The following is a 17,430-nucleotide window of genomic DNA, read 5'->3' on the forward strand; positions in this document are numbered from 1 at the left end:
AGAGCATCAGTGACCCTTAAATGCAACATTTCATGGATGTACAATCAGGCCAATTTCCTGCACAGTAATATTAAAGTGTTCCGTTCTCTATAGACGTGCCTCCTTCCATCTTACTTTTAAAATTAAGCATAGTATTGAAAAGTATTAAAAATAAATTTGCAGCAGTTATTGAACTGCTGATGCATGAACAGTAAACTAGCTGTGGTTTAATTCAAATACTGGAAGCTGTGTGTAGTTGATGGACTAAAACTTCCACATATTTTGATGGAACAACAGTGACATCCAGTGGCTGGGAAAAAAAATCCACTGTGTCTTCTTCTCTGAAGTCTATTTTCCCATTTAACCAGAATATACGATTGCCACACAGGGATGTTAACTCTCCATTTTACAAAACTGACCTGCAAATTGAATTGCATATACCATATATATAAATCCAACCTTTAAACCAGAATTATAGTACCCTTTTCTTGGAACAATATATCCAGTGTAAAAATAGTATTCCCTGTGCTGGCCAAGAGATTCATTTTTCCCTAACTGCCATCTTCAATAAAAAACTGTACCTCCAAGCATCGATCTTGCCATCTACGAGCCAACATTTCAAGGAGAGGTGGTCTAAATTGATCCAGGCCCAACAGGTCAGGTAGCATAACACAATGCATAGCAGCGAGCTGACTCCATCCTGTTAAGACACAGGCAAAAACACAACAATCACAATAGCAGAGGTAGTGAAAAACTGCTATATTTACTAGCAACCATAAGAACATTTCTCTATCCAGAACTTGCAATGGGTTGTCTGAATACAAGAAATACTTTTCAGAATAAATAAGGCTGAAGTTACACTAAGTGAGAAAGCTAAAAGCAATATATCACCGTAAGTGAATACACAGTAATCTTTCTAATCATTTTAGGCAATCAGTTAATTGAAATACATATTAACTATAACATACTGTTATTCACTTTTATTAGGGTATTTTTGCTTCCCTCCTTACCTGGTATGAATAATTGCTACTTACCTCATCTGAATTTTAGAATATAACCTTTTCAGAAAGAGCAACTTCCAATTTCACTCCAAAAACAAATTATTGTTAATAATCATCTTTCCAAAATTGTACATTTGCAATATGTTTTTAACCTACTTTTTATCGTAGTGTTGAGATAATGCAGTATGTGAAGACGATCAACAGAATACTGCTTTATTTTTTCCTTTCTCTTTACCCCATTCCTACTGGAGATTGGGATCTGTAGCCCTGTCAAAATCTAATCTCATATGCCACTGCTATAAAAAGATTGAACTTAGATCCAAAAGATGCACTTCCACCTGAGAAAAGGTTCTGTAGCTCAAAGAAACTATGAATACAAATATAAAAAAATGAAAACTATAACCATTACATTCTCATTCTCATATCTCTCTCTCTCTTTCTCTGTGTGTGTGTGTGTGTGTGTGTGTGTGTGAGAGAGAGAGAGAGAGAGAAAGAGAGAGAGAGAGAGACAGAGAGACGAGAGATATCATTTGCTAGATATATGAAATAAATAAACAAATAATGTTAAACCACTTTTTGTTTAGTGGAGATTTTGAACAGTTGAAATAGAAAATCATTATAAAATATAATCCATGAGTAATTCCTGATTAATTTTGAGAACTTGTAAATGAATGCATCCACTTTCTCTTTCCCTCACACAAATGAAACCAACAGTTAATGCTATTGGCAGGGATGTCCAACCTTGGCAACTTTTAGACTTATGGACTTCAACACTCAAAATGCCCCATCTAGCATAGCTGGCTGGGGAATTCTGGGAGTTGAAGTCCAGAGGTCTTAAAGTTGCCAAGGTTGGGCATCCCCGGTATAGGGTATTGGGACAGGATATTTAAATATTTGAACTGGGTTTGCTGCTTAAAAATAACAAGGGATTGTATGGCAACAACTATAAATGGGGACATGGAGAGAACATTCATAACCTTCCGCTGGTAATTCTCCACTTTTTCTTCCGTCTCTAAAATTCCTTTAAACATTCCTTTTTTATAAGTCTGAAATGTAATAAAAGATAAGAAAACAGTCTTTTCAGTATCTTGAAAAGGTTGCTATTGTGGTTGGCAGGAATATTAGGCATGTACCTGCCTTAACTTATGTAAAGATAAAAAGAAAGTATAAAATAATAATTAATAGCTGGATAAAAATGCCAAATCCAGTCTAAACATCTGGCTGACTGCGATGAACCATAATAACAGATAAATAAACTAGGCCGTAATATAAATCTGTTTAGTGGAAATTTATGAGCAGGATCAGAGGCAATATGTAATAGAAATTAAACAATCCAGAGTATAACTATACACTAGCTATTAAATCTATAAGATAAAGACATATACTGCTACATTCAATGTTTAAATAAACCATTAAAAGTGTAAGTTCAGAGCTGGTTATCATAGACACCAATCCATTATTTTTTTAAAGGAATTGATTTCACAATAAATTTATTGCTGTGCCAATATACAAGAGTCTAGATGTTGTATTGTCTATTTTTATTCATAATTTTATAAAACTGAAACTCCAGCAACTTTTCAGTCCAAGAAAAGATAGGATCAGGTTGACAAGGAGTATAAACACAAAGGCAGATGCAATTTTCCCACTCAGCTCAGAGAAGCCAACTTTAGAAGATATCTGAAGGGTGAGTTAAATTGTCGCTGGATCTCTGACTGGGTGCCCCAACTGGAGAAAGTCTTGATGGCAAAGGAAGGAAAGAGAATTCCAAAGGTGCTTTCCTAAAAGGCAACTGGATTTGGGTTTTTTTTTTCCCTTGAAAATTTTTCACTTCTCATGTAAGAAGCTTACTGAATTTGGGACAACCATGACCTGGATGACTGAGAATCTCCATTGAAGGAGAAAGAAATAAGTCACCAGCGCCATCCTTCTGTTTCAGGAGCTGCAGTTATCACTAGTCAAAAGAAGCAGAAGCAACACAGCAAGTTTTACCACAAGGGGAGGTGCAAGGTGAAGCCATGTTGTGGCATTGTCCCGGGGACTTGGTTGCTAGTGTTGTGTTTCTATGAGTGTGAGTTGTGAGGCCCTTGCACTATATGCCTCTGTTTGGTTAACCTCTACCTACTCCTTTGAGAGGAGTCAGGGGAGAAGCAAAGGGTTCCCCTCCTTTACGTGTTCACAGCTTGGGTATGAGGGAAGAGGCACCTGTGAAAGACTGAAAAGATTGAAAGGGAGAAAAGAAAGACTGAGAAAGGGTGGAGGGAGGGAGGGAGGAAAGACAGGGAGGGAGGAGAGAAGGAAGGACAGGGAGGAAGGGAAGGGAGGAAGGAAGGACTGGGAAGGAGGGAGGAAGGGAGGAAGGAAGGACACAGAGGGAGGACAGGAAGGGAGGGAGGGAAGAGGGAGGGAGGGAGGGGGAGGGAGGAAGGAAGGAGGAAGGAAGGAAGGAAGGAAGGAAGGAAGGAAGACAAGCAACCTTTTCTCAGCCTTGACCCATGTCATTGTTAAAGGGATCCTGATGTAACTTGGTGATTTTGGCGATTTTGAGAGGGCAATAAGGTTCCTTCGAGGAAAAACCTAGGAAGAGTTTCTTTGGGGCCATCAGAGCTAAGGAGAGAATGAGCTGCATCAACCATGGTTGTAAAAGGCTGGGGGGGGGGGAGAAGAGAGAGCAATTCTGTGATTGTTCTGAAAAAAAACAAAAAACCCTGAAGCTTCTGTTTGAAAAACTTCTGCCTACAGTAGACCATCTGCTCTTCTGATGGTGTATCACTTGGCCAGACTTGGGCTGTTGGGAGTTACAACTGTGCAACATTTGTCGGGCTGCAGATTATAGATTGACATTTAACTGTTAAGTTTAAATAAACTATTCCTCGTGCAGTGCTTGTAATCATCTAAATCTGGCTTAGAATCAAGAGGTTTCAGAGAAAACTCGTTTATCCTAATAAAACTGAGATATGTTACCCCTGAACTGTAAGGGTGTCCATTTAGCTCCACTCCATGGCAGATTCTGTAATTAACCCTAGAGGAGACTGGACTGCTGCTGCTGATTAGAGAAAAGCGTGGATCTAACAATAACTCAATTAAATTGTTCTTGGCATGACAAGAACATGGTAAGATATAATAAGGTATTAAGTTGTAAAACCACCTTTATTATTTGTTAAAATGATTATATTCTGAATAATTTACATCAATAATTGAAAGTCAGTCAATACATTATATGTCTCAACCTTATCAATCTCAAGATGTGTAGACTTCAACACCCAGAATTCATGCCTGCCTGGGGGAATTCTGGGTGTTGAAGTCCATACATCTTTAAGATTGATAAGATTGAAACACACTATTATAGGGTGACATACAGCATCCGGGTTTTTTATTTCAATTTCAGTCTTCCAAATCTTTTCTGGGAGGTACTCCTTGAAATCCATTCCACTGGGAGACAGACACAATTAGAAGCTATACACACCCCAGCCAATACATGAACGCACAGTGTATGTTTTACAAATGATTTAAAACCAATACATTTTTTTGGGAAAACATTTGATTCCACTGATCCTGACCAAGTGAAGTTTTTATTTGTTGGAACATCACACATTAAATTGTTATTTAATCAGTATATATTGGTTAAATGTAATTCTGAAACAGACTTGCAAAATGCAAAGCTTTTCTAAAACCATTCAATGCCGTATCATCAACCAACCATTGAAATTTTCTTTAAAAAATATTGTTTGAATTCAAACTATTAAAAACATCGTCAATCAGGATATTAACTAAATTGCATTTGTCATCCTCTGGCCTTTCACTTCACTTACATAAAAGAGAGTTAAGAAATTTTGAAATGTGTGGTCCTAGGTGCTCTCTGAACTTGTTTGTTTTCTTGCAGACGTTTCATTACCCAAATAGGCAATGTCATCAGTGCCTCAGTTACCTAGTTTGATAATGAGATATCTGTAAGAAAACAATCAAGCTCAAAAAGCACCAAAAAAAAAAAAAAACCAGAGTTCAACCTTAATCTACAATATTCCCTTCTATTGAAACTTTAAAAATCTCTGCAATCTTATAATCTAATACCTAACATTGCATATGGTTGTCATGACAGGATCAGCCTGCAAAGGCAGAGAAAATGAATTCGTTTTAATGAACTAAATGGAGTATGAGTTATAAGTAAAGTTTGCTTAGTGAATGAATTTATTAGTTTTAAATAAAAGTTGCTAAGTGAATTTAAATTGTTTGGAGAAAGGATGCGTCTACTGAGAGAGGCATACAACACAACCAGAGAGCAAGTCAGACAAAAGAAAGAAGAAGAAACAAAAAAAGAGGTAAAGTAGAAAGAAGAGTGGTGAGAATACCTTCGTTTACTAAGAAACAGGAATGTAAAGGAGGAGCAGAGCCAGAACGATCAGCTTCAGTGCTAGCAGAAACACCGGGAGCAACTTGAGCAGAAAAAGAAGAAATAAAAGAGGAAAATGAAGAAAGACATTTCCAGAAATGAAAAAAAAAATTGGTTAGTATTTTTAAAAGAACAAGAGTAAAACCAAAATCTCTATATTAACTGAAACACTATAAAAGAATCAGCTTTTAAGAAATGTATTCAGGAGAGAAAAAGTTAGTCAGTTATAAATTAGCTGGTTACTCGGGTACCCCAGAATGTGATTTGCAGACACCCTTTGCCAGAGGTGCCAAATATATTTGTCCATAGACTGATCTAAGCCGTGGTTTGTTTAACAATGACTTATGGAGCAAATAATTGTATGGGTTAACCTTAGCCATCCGTTGGGATGGGCACAAGGAAGTCCCAAGTCATTTTGAGAATTCCCACCTGGGGTTTTTTGGGGGGAAAGGAGGAAGGTGATAGGTTGCAGAGAACTTTTCATTAGAGGTGGTATTCAGCAGGTTCTGACCAGTTCTGGAGAACCGGTAGCGGAAATTTTGAGTAGTTTGGAGAATCGGCAAATGCCACCCTCTGACTGGAGATTTTACAGTATCCTTCCCCTGCCATGCCCACAGAACTGGTCACGAAAATTTTTTGAATCCCACCACTGCTTTTCATTCAAAATGGACAACATTTGCTTGTTTTCCAACTATTCAAAGCGTTTGAATAAAAAAAAAAATTATTAGATGTAGAATAAATCCTAAAACAGACTTAAAACTACTGAAGACAGGCAAATGAGGAGAGTAAAGACCCTTTGACCTCAAAAAGAAAGAGGAAAAAAAACCACTACCCGTTTCTGTTAATTCGTATGCCATGTTTTCTCAAAACTATCCTTTCTAGTGCTTCCTTTACTATCCCCCAAATAAGTTATAAGAATAACTGACAAATCACACTGGTAAGTCCACCCAACACACTCAAACATCCAAAGCACGTGATGGCTTAGACTGCAATGTGGAACCCATGGCATACTGGCAGAAAATACATCTCAGTAGGACACCCCAAATTATTATTATTTTAACAAACCAGATATTAGGAGGGATTCATATCATGACCGCTTCAAAAACAGCATAGTTTCGAACAGGGCCTTTTCAGAATGGGTTGGAGAGCAAGGCAAACTCAATGTTTTGGAAACTAACCTCGTCAGGCAATCCGCGTCTTAAAAAACAGTAATTAAAAATAATAGCGTTGGCTGAATTAAAACTCCTTTCATTTTTACGGTGGGCGTTTTGTGAATCGTGGAGGGGGGGGGTGTCTTAATTTTCTTTTTTTCTTTCTTTCTTTTTTTTTTTTAAACGAGAAGGCAGTCCAAAGGCGGGCCATAAACTTTATGGCTTTGCTAATGCTTCATGAATCAAATTATCATATAAAAAGGGCAGGCAGACCTTATGGCACACACCATTCTACAACCAGAGGTCAATGTTAAGATTTAGAGGTCACTCTCTGACACTTCCTTCTTGCAGAGAATTACCATATGTCATGCACAAGCATCTTCAAATTAATCCCTCTCCTTTATTCCATTGCAGGATGACAATAGGCTCAGGCTCCAGAACAGATTAACGTATTGTTTCCTGTATTGTATGTTTGGTTTTCATGCAGTGAACTACTTTTGTTACTCTAAGACATCTGCATCAAAATTACTGCTTGTATGATTTCCACATGGCATGCGCAAACCGGCTAGCTAGATGCACTTCATGTAAAAGGGGGGTGGGGGGTGGAGGCGGGGGGGGGAAAGAGCTCACTAGAGCTGGTAAAGGATTCAGACTGACAAATGCAAATATCCAAATATCCATGTGAATTCCAGACTGAAAGTTTACGGTGCGATATTGGGGTTTGGGCTCTTTTGTGATCCGAGTGGGGGAAAGAGACGAGCCTCTTTGGCTGTCACTGTTTATACCAATCAATGCAACTGAAAACAACAACAGCTGGCTTTGTGTATAGCAGGGAAGCAGCACTGGACTCTCCGGCAACCTGAAAATAATCACTGCATGAATCGATTAAATGCAGGCTCTGTTCGCTGTGTCTTAAATGCGCTACAAGTAACCAAGTTAAAGCCAGCAAAATTTGTGTGTGTGTGTGTGTATGTGTATGTGTGTGTGTGTGTGTGTGTGTGTGTGTGTGTGTGTGTATATATATATTCTTAAGTTTTCATGGGTACTTACATGTATGGCATTTGGCTTTGTTCGGGTATTTTCCCACGTCATTGTAGTTGTGCTTTTAAAGTTGTAGCAACGTTTTGACAGAATCTCATCTGCCATCATCAGGCTTCTGTATAGTGTTCATCTGTGAGTCAGACTTTTACAGTGGTTTCAGATTTAAATTTGGGGCAGCCTATTGCCACAGGTCATAGCATCAACTTCAATGGCACCAAAACCCTAGCCACCATAGAAAACCCCAGCCACAGAATCATCAGAGAAGCCATAGAGATTGAAAAAAGACCAGAAAGCATGAATAGAAGAGATGATTCCACCAGACTGTCAATCATTTGGAAGCCTGCACTCACAAACAAAAAAATCTCCACACCACAAGCCAGGCAAACACCTGGGCACAGACAGATCTCCCCTGATACCTCCAGCTCAAACACACCCCAAACAGGCACCCAGATGAAACCTAGCTTCCTAACTAATGATAGCCATCCATTTACCCGGAGCCAAGCTGCACTAAAGGCCTCCAATAAAGTAACACAATGTTGCCAGCCAATCAAGATACAAAAAGAGCCAAAAAACAGACAGAAGATATTAGAAACACCAATCAAGCAGAACACAGCAAACTCCAAGACCAATAAACACAGACCAAGACTCCCAACCAATCAGGGTGAAGAAAAAACCATTCTGGCACAGCAATAGGCTGCCCCAAATTTAAATCTGAAACCACTGTAAAAGTCTGACACACAGATGAACACTATACAGAAGCCTGATGATGGCAGATGAGATTCTGCCGAAACGTTGCTACAACTTTAAAAGCACAACTACAATGACGTGGGAAAATACCCGAACAAAGCCGAATGCCATACATACATGTATGTATGTATGTATGTATGTATGTATGTAGTATTCAGCTTTGTTCGGGTATTTTCCCACGTCATTGTAGTCGTGCTTTTAAAGTTGTAGCAACCTTTCGGCAGAATCTCATTTGCCATCCTCAAGCTTCTGTATTGTGTTCATCTGTGAGTGACGCAAAGACACAAAGCCCTCCTCCCATATATAAAAGGCACTACAGACAAAATCAGCAAGATCCTCCAAAAACACAAAATTAAAACAGCATTCTGCACAAACAGAAAAATATCCACCATCCTAAGAAACCCTAAAGACAAAATCGATTTAGAAAACCAAGGAGTATACGAAATCCCTTGCACCGCCTGCCCCACCACATACATCGGACAAACTAACAGAAGAATAAGTGCACACATTGAAGAACACAAGAACTCAATCAAAAAAGAAGAACCGACCTCTTCCCTGGTCCAACACCTCAAAGCCACAGGACATGAGATTGACTTTAAAACAAACACAATACGGAAGCCTGATGATGGCAGATGAGATTCTGCTGAAACGTTCCTACAACTTTAAAAGCACAACTATACTGACGTGGGAAAATATCCGAACAAAGCTGAATACCATACATGTAAGTACCCGCGAAAACTTAAGAAAATATCTATCTATCTATCTATCTATCTATCTATCTATCTATCTATCTATCTATCTATCTATCTATCACAAAGGGAGTACCAAGTAATAGCTGATTAAGAAACACTTAAATTGAACATGTAATCTAAGACACAATTTCTTTTTTTAAGAAACAAGTTTAGAGAAATATATACAGTGCTATTTTGTTACTATTATTTTTTTACCAAAAATAGTATTAATTTCCTTGATGTTTATTATTAGACTGGAGAAGTAATTAACTAGAAGGTTAATAAGTGAATTCCCAATAAATGGTTAGAGATTATATATTTATCTCTATCTTCCTATCTTTCTAAACAAGATAGATAGATAGATAGATAGATAGATAGATAGATAGATAGATAAATAGATAAAAACACCCCTCTAATTGCTTCATTTAAAATATACCCCATCGTGGGCAATTTCACAAAAAATGCCATCGAAATTAGGTCTGTTTTTCACCAAAATTATATCTGTTTTTCAGGAACTTGTATCACATCACTATACAGTTATCAAAATATTTACTTTACATTGAATTCTTCTACCCGCTAAAAGCAAAATAAGCAAAATAAAGCTTTCAATTGATCCAGCTTTTAAACTGACTGGGATAAAACTGTTTCAGAAACCTTAATATATATCTCAGGAAGAAAAAAAGAAGGAAATAGAAAATCAGAGATCCCTAGTTTGCTTCCCGTGTGCTCTTCAGCATTTCAAATTGAGGAAGCATAATGAAAAAAGAAAGGTGAAAAGTGCCAGCAGGGGTCCCTCTGTCTAGAGAATATGCTATTATACAGATACACAAAGAATGATGAACTTTTTATTAACTAGTCACATGTGTAATTTATCCACTTTCCTGGCATGCAAACACCATTGCCTCAGAGTAGAAGGCAATTGGATTACATATTTTAACAAATACAAGTAAAGTTGCTGATTTTTCTATTTATTTATTTGTTAAATTTATTTGGTGCCTAACTCGCCGTAAGGAGGGTTCTAGGGCTAGGCAGCTTACAATAATAAAAATGAAGAAAAAAAAATGTGTAAACATAACAGTAGCAAAATAATGGCAACTGACTTTTAAGTAAGTGATTTTTCTATATTCTCTGCATCGGAATTAGTACTAACCTCACTTGCAAAATCATTAAATAATCAATTTCTTACTTTGGAGAAATAGACACCTGCCAACTCAATTAGAAAAAAAAAGTCATGGTAATGTGGACATAAATTCTGTAGGAAAAAAAAAAGCAAAATTTGTTGCACACATACTTTTTTCCCCTCACATGGAACAGAATGCAATCTTTTAGAATGTCTCAGTTCTGAAACTTATCAACATTCCTTGTATAGGAATGATGAATAAACACAATCACTTGTACTTCATTTATTTTACTTGCACTTGTATTGAGAGCTTCCACAAATAAATTCTTTGTGTGTCCAATCTCACTTGGCCAAAAAGAATTCAATTCTATTCTATTCTATTCTATTCTATTCTATTCTATTCTATTCTATTCTATTCTATTCTATTCTATTCTATTCTATTCTATTCTATTCCATTCCATTCTATTCTATTCCCATTGTCCTATTCTATTCTATTCCCACTGTCTATTCTATTCTATTCTATTCTATTCTATTCTATTCTATTCTATTCTATTCTATTCTATTCTTATTCTTATTCTTATTCTTATTCCGTTTGTTGGGGGAAATGAGAGCAATGAAACTGAAAGCCAACCCCCCCAGACGTCTAGCTTTAGATCTGCTTAGTGACTGAACGGGAGCTAGAAACCCAACGGCAATGGTTATGAAGACATTTACAATAGCTCAAGCCCCTGCTTGTGGATCCCCTAAACCAGGGATCACCAACCTTTTGGACCTCGGGGACCAGAAAACTCATAATTTTAGATCCCAGGGACCACTAACTGGTCCTGTGGGCGTGGCCTAATTTGTGGGTGTGGCTTGGTGGTCATGTGACTGGTTGGGCATGGCTTGTATATAAATATTATAAATATTTATATAAATATTGAATTTTTTTATTAAAAAAGAGCAACTTTTACCCAAAATCAGGCAAAGCAGGCAGGCAGATTGAGTTGCTCACAGAATCACAGATTCATTCAGAAATCTATCTATCTTCCATTGGCTAGCCCAGTCTGTCACATAAAATTTGCTTGCAAGCAAACTCATAAAATTAACTCACAACACACCATGTTTGCAAATATTGATTTTTTTATTAAAAAAAACACCTTTTATCCAAAATCAGGCAAAGCAGACAGATTGAGTTGCTCACAGAATCATTCAGTGATCTATCTATCTGCCACTGGCTAGCTCAGTCCCTCAAATTTGCTTGCTGTGAATCTGCACTGATTTTGCTTACAAACAAACCTTCAATCCTAAGGGAGGTTCGGCTGTGCTTAGCTAGAAAGCAAGAAATCCAACCATTTCCTGCTTCCTAGCTAATCTACATCTCCCAGCACAGCAGAACAGATAATAGTCGGAAAAAGGAAAAATAGCAATTTAGCAGACAAGTTTGCCGGGTAAGGAGAAAGTGGGTGGGGAGGGTTCCCGTGGGCCATGTGGGCTGAGAAGCCTTGTGTTTCTGTGCAGCCTGGATTAATTGCTTTGGGGGGGTGCTCTGGGGGTGAGATTTCTTTGCGGCCCACCAAAATTTTCTCACGGCCCACCAGTGGGCTGTGGCCCTAAACAATAAACAACCATAGAGCAATAGAAGAAATAGTGCAAGATGGTTAAATCATGCAAGATCTTGCCAAGAAAGTCAAAACTGCAAAACACTTAACATAATATCAAGTGCATGAGACTGTTAAAACCATGTGAGATTCCATGAGATTTTTGGGTGATGGTGGTGGAGAAATTATAAAAAGATGTACTTGGCCCATTGCAGGTGCTTGCATGATGGTGCTATAGACTAAACTCTTAACAATGCCTAAAATTTATCTGGCATTATTATAACATGTTATAATATAACATATAGTATAATATAACAAGTACTTTGTATGGCATAATTTTTTTAAAAAACATCAATGAGACAGGTTTATAAAAAATAGTGAGGTAGCTTTTTTGCTCAATATATTAATGAACTTTCACTTCATTTTTGGAGAAGTGCATACAACACCAGAAAACAGCAACTTTTCTGTCCATCTAGCAGAGCAGTTGAGTAGGTGGCCACAAATCAACACCTTTTCACTGATGTTTCTGTTTGTAGAAATTTGATTTGGTGAAACTTCAAACTGTCCAAAAGGCTTTCTCTATTATTAACTTGGCCTTTAACTGGTTTAGAATTTTCTACAATTAAAGATATTGAATTATTATTATTATTATTGTTGTTGTTATTGTTGTTGTTGTTGTTATTATGTCCTTATTTGTTAGGTTTGTGGATTTTTTAATGGATTTAATTTTGCTGAGGATTGCATTTGTAACATTTATTATAAATTATAAATCATTTACATGTAGGCAAATAAATATTTAAGTTTTATTTTCCGCAAACGCTGTAAAATCCTTCACTTTTTTACTGCTTTAAAAAATGAGGGCAGGACAACTTACAGCTTACAGGTGCTAAAACACTAGAGAAAGTTCATCTACAACATCAATAATAGAAAAGGTAAAAGGGAAGAGAACATTTTGAACCTAATATTTTCCCTCTTAAGATTACTACTGGATGAAAAGAACTGCAATTACTTACAATTACAAACTGTAATTACTTAACTATAACTTTAATTACAATAAACATAAAAAATGGAACAAACATCTGACCAAGGCAATTGCTACTTCCCCACCAGATGGGTCAAATGTCAAATGAATTGCAATCTATAAGAAATTAAGCTGTCACCTGCCAGTTTCACCACAAAACAGGCTGACCCTGAATCCACTTCTAAAATGTAACAGAAAATATTTCCAAATTCACAGTTCCTATAAGGCATTGAAAGAGAATGATGGATAAATGCAACATAAAGTTGGATAAGAAGTAACATTCCTAAGAGTATGATCGATTTTTTAAAATAAAAATATTTATGTGTTCAAATATTGCACTAGAAAGAAGACTTAACTTTCATGGATATTAGTAATTTCTCACCATTATCAAAGATTTCAGCTACATCCCATTGCTAAAAACCGTGTTTTCCATTTCAAGTTTTGCAAAAGTGGTCTAAACTCTAATCCAAATTCAATGAAATACTTATAATTCAGAGCAGGAAAAAAATGATACAAACAAGATTTGACTACAGAGTAGTGGTTCACGAATTCTCAAAAGCCTGATGTTCATTACCTTGTTTAATCAATCCTTGTGCTGTTGGACTAGCAAGTGGAGTAGAAGTCTTCACTCTTCCAAGGTCAGGAGTCCCTGGTCTAGGTGGCCTACAAATAAAACACTTGTGAATTTATAACTAAGCACGTAAAGGAGATTGTTTATAATTTCATATTTGTGTTGTGGCCCACCAGCTGCTACCGGAGGTGGTGGCAGACTCAGACAATGAGGAGCTTGTGGGGGAGCTTTGGCTAATCCTGGAGTCCGGGGAAGGCTCTGATGGGTGCTCTGCGTCAGAAGCAGAGATGGGGTCAAGGCCATCCAACGTTTCCCAGCTGCCTACAGAATTGGAGATAAGTGGGGAAGAAGAACAGCTGGAGCCTGTGCCAGATCCGAGTATGTGCAAAGCTGTCAGGAGAGGAGAACAACTGAGGAACGGGGGTCAACTTGGAAGGAAAGGCACACGTGGACGCTGAATGGAAACCAAAGGGGAGCGATGGTTGCAGGAGACAATTCGTTTCATATTTCTTTTGGAAGATTTGCTTATCAGAGTTCTGCCACATGGAGACTCCTTGCCAGGTATTTAATTTACAGCTTTGGGACTGGAAGCTCTCACCTGGCAACTATCCAAGGACTGATAAAGTCTGTTCTTGCAATTAACCCTTCCTTGGAAGAATTATTGCCGGGACTTTTCTGCGTGTGAATGCCATGAATTCACAGTAACTAAATCAAGAGCGGCTTTTTGGGACAAGGAGTCTGTTTCTTGGTTCTGCTAAGCCTGAACAATTTGAGCCTGGTGTCTTAAGAAAACATATTAAAAACTTCCACTTTATCTACACCGAACTGCAGTACATTTTTTTTTCCTGATCTTCTTTCTAGCCCATTTGTTTTGTCCAAATCTTCATCATTTTCTAGAAAATATTTACACTCTTCCAGAATTTATTTTGCTTTTTCTTGTGGGACAGGCTAATGAAGGCTCTTGCCATGGTTCTCATGAAGGCTCTCATTAATGAGTGGCTTTGGGTGCATGGAATTTCCAGCTGTGGGACTCTAACACTTTTAGTTCTCATGGGGTTGGACTACCCAGACAGACCTGGTCCACAATCTATGGGTTCTCCTGGACTCATGACTCCTTCTCAATGAGCAGGTGGCAATTGTGGCTAAGAGAGCCTTTGTACAATTATATGTTGTGTGCCAATTGCACCCCTTCCTGGATTGGGAGTCTCTGTTCTCAGTCACTCAAGACCTGGTCATCTCATGCTGGACTACAGCAATGTGTTCTACATTGGGCTACCCTTGAAGAGTATCAAGAAGCTTCAGCTGGTGCAAAATGCAGCAGCATGGGTAGTTCTTTGGGCCCCTAAGGTGGCCCATGTTACACCACTGTTCCACATGCTGTACTGATTGACACTTTGCTCCTGGGTTCAATTCAAGGTGTTATCAAGGGTGTTATAACTTTTAAAGCCCTTCAGGCTATATCTGAGGAACCACCTCAGCCTGATGGGACTAGTCCACCCCACCTTCAATGACAGAAGGGACACGCTGAGGACTTTGTCAGTCAAGGAATTTTGCCAGGCAGGGCCAAGAAGAAGAGCTGGTGGAAGCAGAATGCAGAATCCCAGAGTCCCAGAAAGCAGCAGCTTTGAGAGCAAAACAAAGCGCTACAAAGAACACCTGAGAGCAGCAAGCTGATTGTGCAGACCAGTGACTTTGAACAGGGTTGGCTGGGAAAGGCAGGGTGAAATTGTGTGAATAAGATCAAAGACAGAATACAGTCAAGATCGGGCATATGAGGTAAGACAACTTCATAATATAAAATATAGAGAAAGATAGGAAACAAATTAACAAATAATACATGAAATAAGATTTACCTGAGCAAAGAAGTATTGGACCTCTAACTTGACCATTATTTTGTGTAAAGCTTTTTGTAATGAACATGCCTCCTCCAAGGCAATTGCTATCCCTTCCTGCCCAAGTCTGGTATCACTTAAATCCAAACCTTAATTGCTAGTTCTGCATTCTTAACTAAGTTTCAATTCAGCAAATAATTTAACAAATTAAATACTACTTATTGAATATATTTGTAGATGCTGGATTATGATCTCCCCAGCAAGTACAAATAGCAATAGCACTTAGACATATATACCGCTTCATAGTTCTTTATAACCCTCTCTAAGCAGTTTTATGTCCCCCAACAATCTGGGTCCTCATTTTACAGACCTCAGGATGAAAGGCTGAGGCAACCTTGAGCTGGTGAGACTTGAACTGCCAAACTGCAGGCAGCTGGCAGTCAGCAGAATTAACCTGCAGTACTGCATTCTAACCACTGCGCCATCACAGCTTGTATCTATACAATGTAGTCTCAATTTAATGGACAGACCTAGGAGAGAGAGGCATCCATGACTCCTGATGGTTCATTCAGACAGCATGACACCCACAGCGCTATCGTTACACAAATGATGCCACCACAAGCATCGTTATACAAACAAAGGGTATGGCAATATTGGCATTATTTTACACTCATTCATGCAGAAGATGGCGGGGTTAGTCCATTGCATCATGGACTACTAAATCAAGGTTGCAATTTAGTATGGAATTCCGGAAGGGAGAAGGGAAGAGAAAACAAGAAATGCAACACTAGTTAAGCGAAGTTGTTAAAGGTACCTGGCTGGCCCCTTTTTCATATGCTCTCCAATAAAAGTTGCATTGGTCATGCTCATCAAGGTGTTTGCCAGGGAGATGATGGAGAGGAGGTGTTGGGTTGTTACTGCACGTGAAATGCCGTACGTCCCCCTGATGTGTCGCTCTGTCAGAGGGTCGGGCTTTGCTATCTCTGTTCTATCACTAGAGGGTACCTGGTCTACAGGCTTATGATACCCTGGCAACATCAAAGACATGTGGCCGCCTCTTGAAAGCAAGCCAAAAGAGACAGAACGATGAGGCCTCAACATCCCTAGACGCTCACTGCAAAGTTCATCCAGAACATTATTCAACCCCCAAGCGTGAAGGCACGACATAAACAGCTTGGCTGTGTCCATAGTTAGGTTATATTCTAAGAGAGTTAATGGCTTTGATTTGCTGGACCGGTATTCGGGGTCACCGTCCTCTCTTCTTTGTCTGGCTTCCTCATCCTCATCATCTTCGTCAAAAAGACGTTCTTTTATGTTTTCTTTGATGGTTTCTTTGACGGTTTCTTTGACCTGCTGAAGCAGGACTGCGGCTCGTTTGCCAGCCAGGAAGGGACTTCCTTTGTCAGAGCTGCCAGATGCTTTCTGTAAATTCTCAGGGGAAATAAGGGCTGTGTTAGGCCTTGAGGCTTCCTCAGTTAGTAACTGAATAATCAGAGCTTCCACATCAAAGAAGAGAATATGGACATCTGGGTCTGTTAAGTTGGTCTTCAGGGCTTGAACCATCAGAGAGTTGTGTGAATATTTTGGCAAATTTCCCTTTAACAAAACAGAGAATACAATTATCTCTGAGATGCTTTTCTGTTTATGGGTTTGTACATTACACATTGTAAATATATTGGGCAGGAACACTCAATACAGTTGTTATACACTAAATAAATAAATAACCCAATATAGTTGTAATTTTTGAAAAACACAAATAAACATAGGTGTCATAGGTAAACATAGATAATAGTATGAACCTAAACATAGGTATCACTAAGTACCCAATAAGAATGTTTTGAAGCAGTATATATTACTAATTTTTAAAACAAATCTTAGACATCACTTTCTTCATGCTTTTTTTAAAAAATGTACCAACTAGAAAACCAGTTATGTTAGCTTTTAAAATAATAATAAATATTGTAGTGAAAATCAGTGTCGTGCAGATTTTTATCTATTCTTTGTGCTCTCTAAGCTTAGTTGCAAACTAGATAACATCATCAGTGCTAGTGCGTGTGGGGTTTGTTGACTATTTTATATACAGTAGCTTGCCCTACCAATGTTGTTGTGGGGGTGTGCTTTAGTCCTGCCTTAGGTGCAAAGCCAGTTGGGTGATTTTGGACTAGTCACTCTTTGTCAGCCCTAAAAAAAAAAAGAAGCAAGGACAAACCACTTCCAAAATCTTGCAAATAAATGGGCAGAAAATTATCAGGAGTTAGAATGGATGAAA

General features: G+C 38.2%; 1 protein-coding gene across 5 annotated transcripts in view; it reads right to left on the reverse strand.

Moving 5' to 3' along the window:
• Positions 1 to 17,430, reverse strand: part of WDR7 (WD repeat domain 7) — a 247,568-nt gene that overhangs the window by 172,535 nt on the left and 57,603 nt on the right. For 3 of the 5 annotated variants that reach the window (XM_087927448.1, XM_026715294.2, XM_026715277.2), the window contains exons 15-17: positions 15,976 to 16,757; positions 13,333 to 13,421; positions 561 to 679 (exon numbers count right to left, since the gene is read on the reverse strand). In XM_087927448.1, coding sequence (XP_087783574.1) covers positions 561 to 679; positions 13,333 to 13,421; positions 15,976 to 16,757 — 990 coding nt within the window. Of the gene's footprint in view, positions 1 to 560; positions 680 to 5,326; positions 5,411 to 13,332; positions 13,422 to 15,975; positions 16,758 to 17,430 lie in introns of all 5 variants that reach the window. The other 2 variants (XM_087927447.1, XM_087927446.1) reach the window with 1 other exon arrangement.

The sequence above is a fragment of the Pseudonaja textilis genome, chromosome 2, assembly GCF_049901715.1.
Source record: "Pseudonaja textilis isolate UNSWEBS1 chromosome 2, rPseTex1.2, whole genome shotgun sequence".
NCBI classification, from domain to species: Eukaryota; Metazoa; Chordata; class Lepidosauria; order Squamata; family Elapidae; genus Pseudonaja; species Pseudonaja textilis.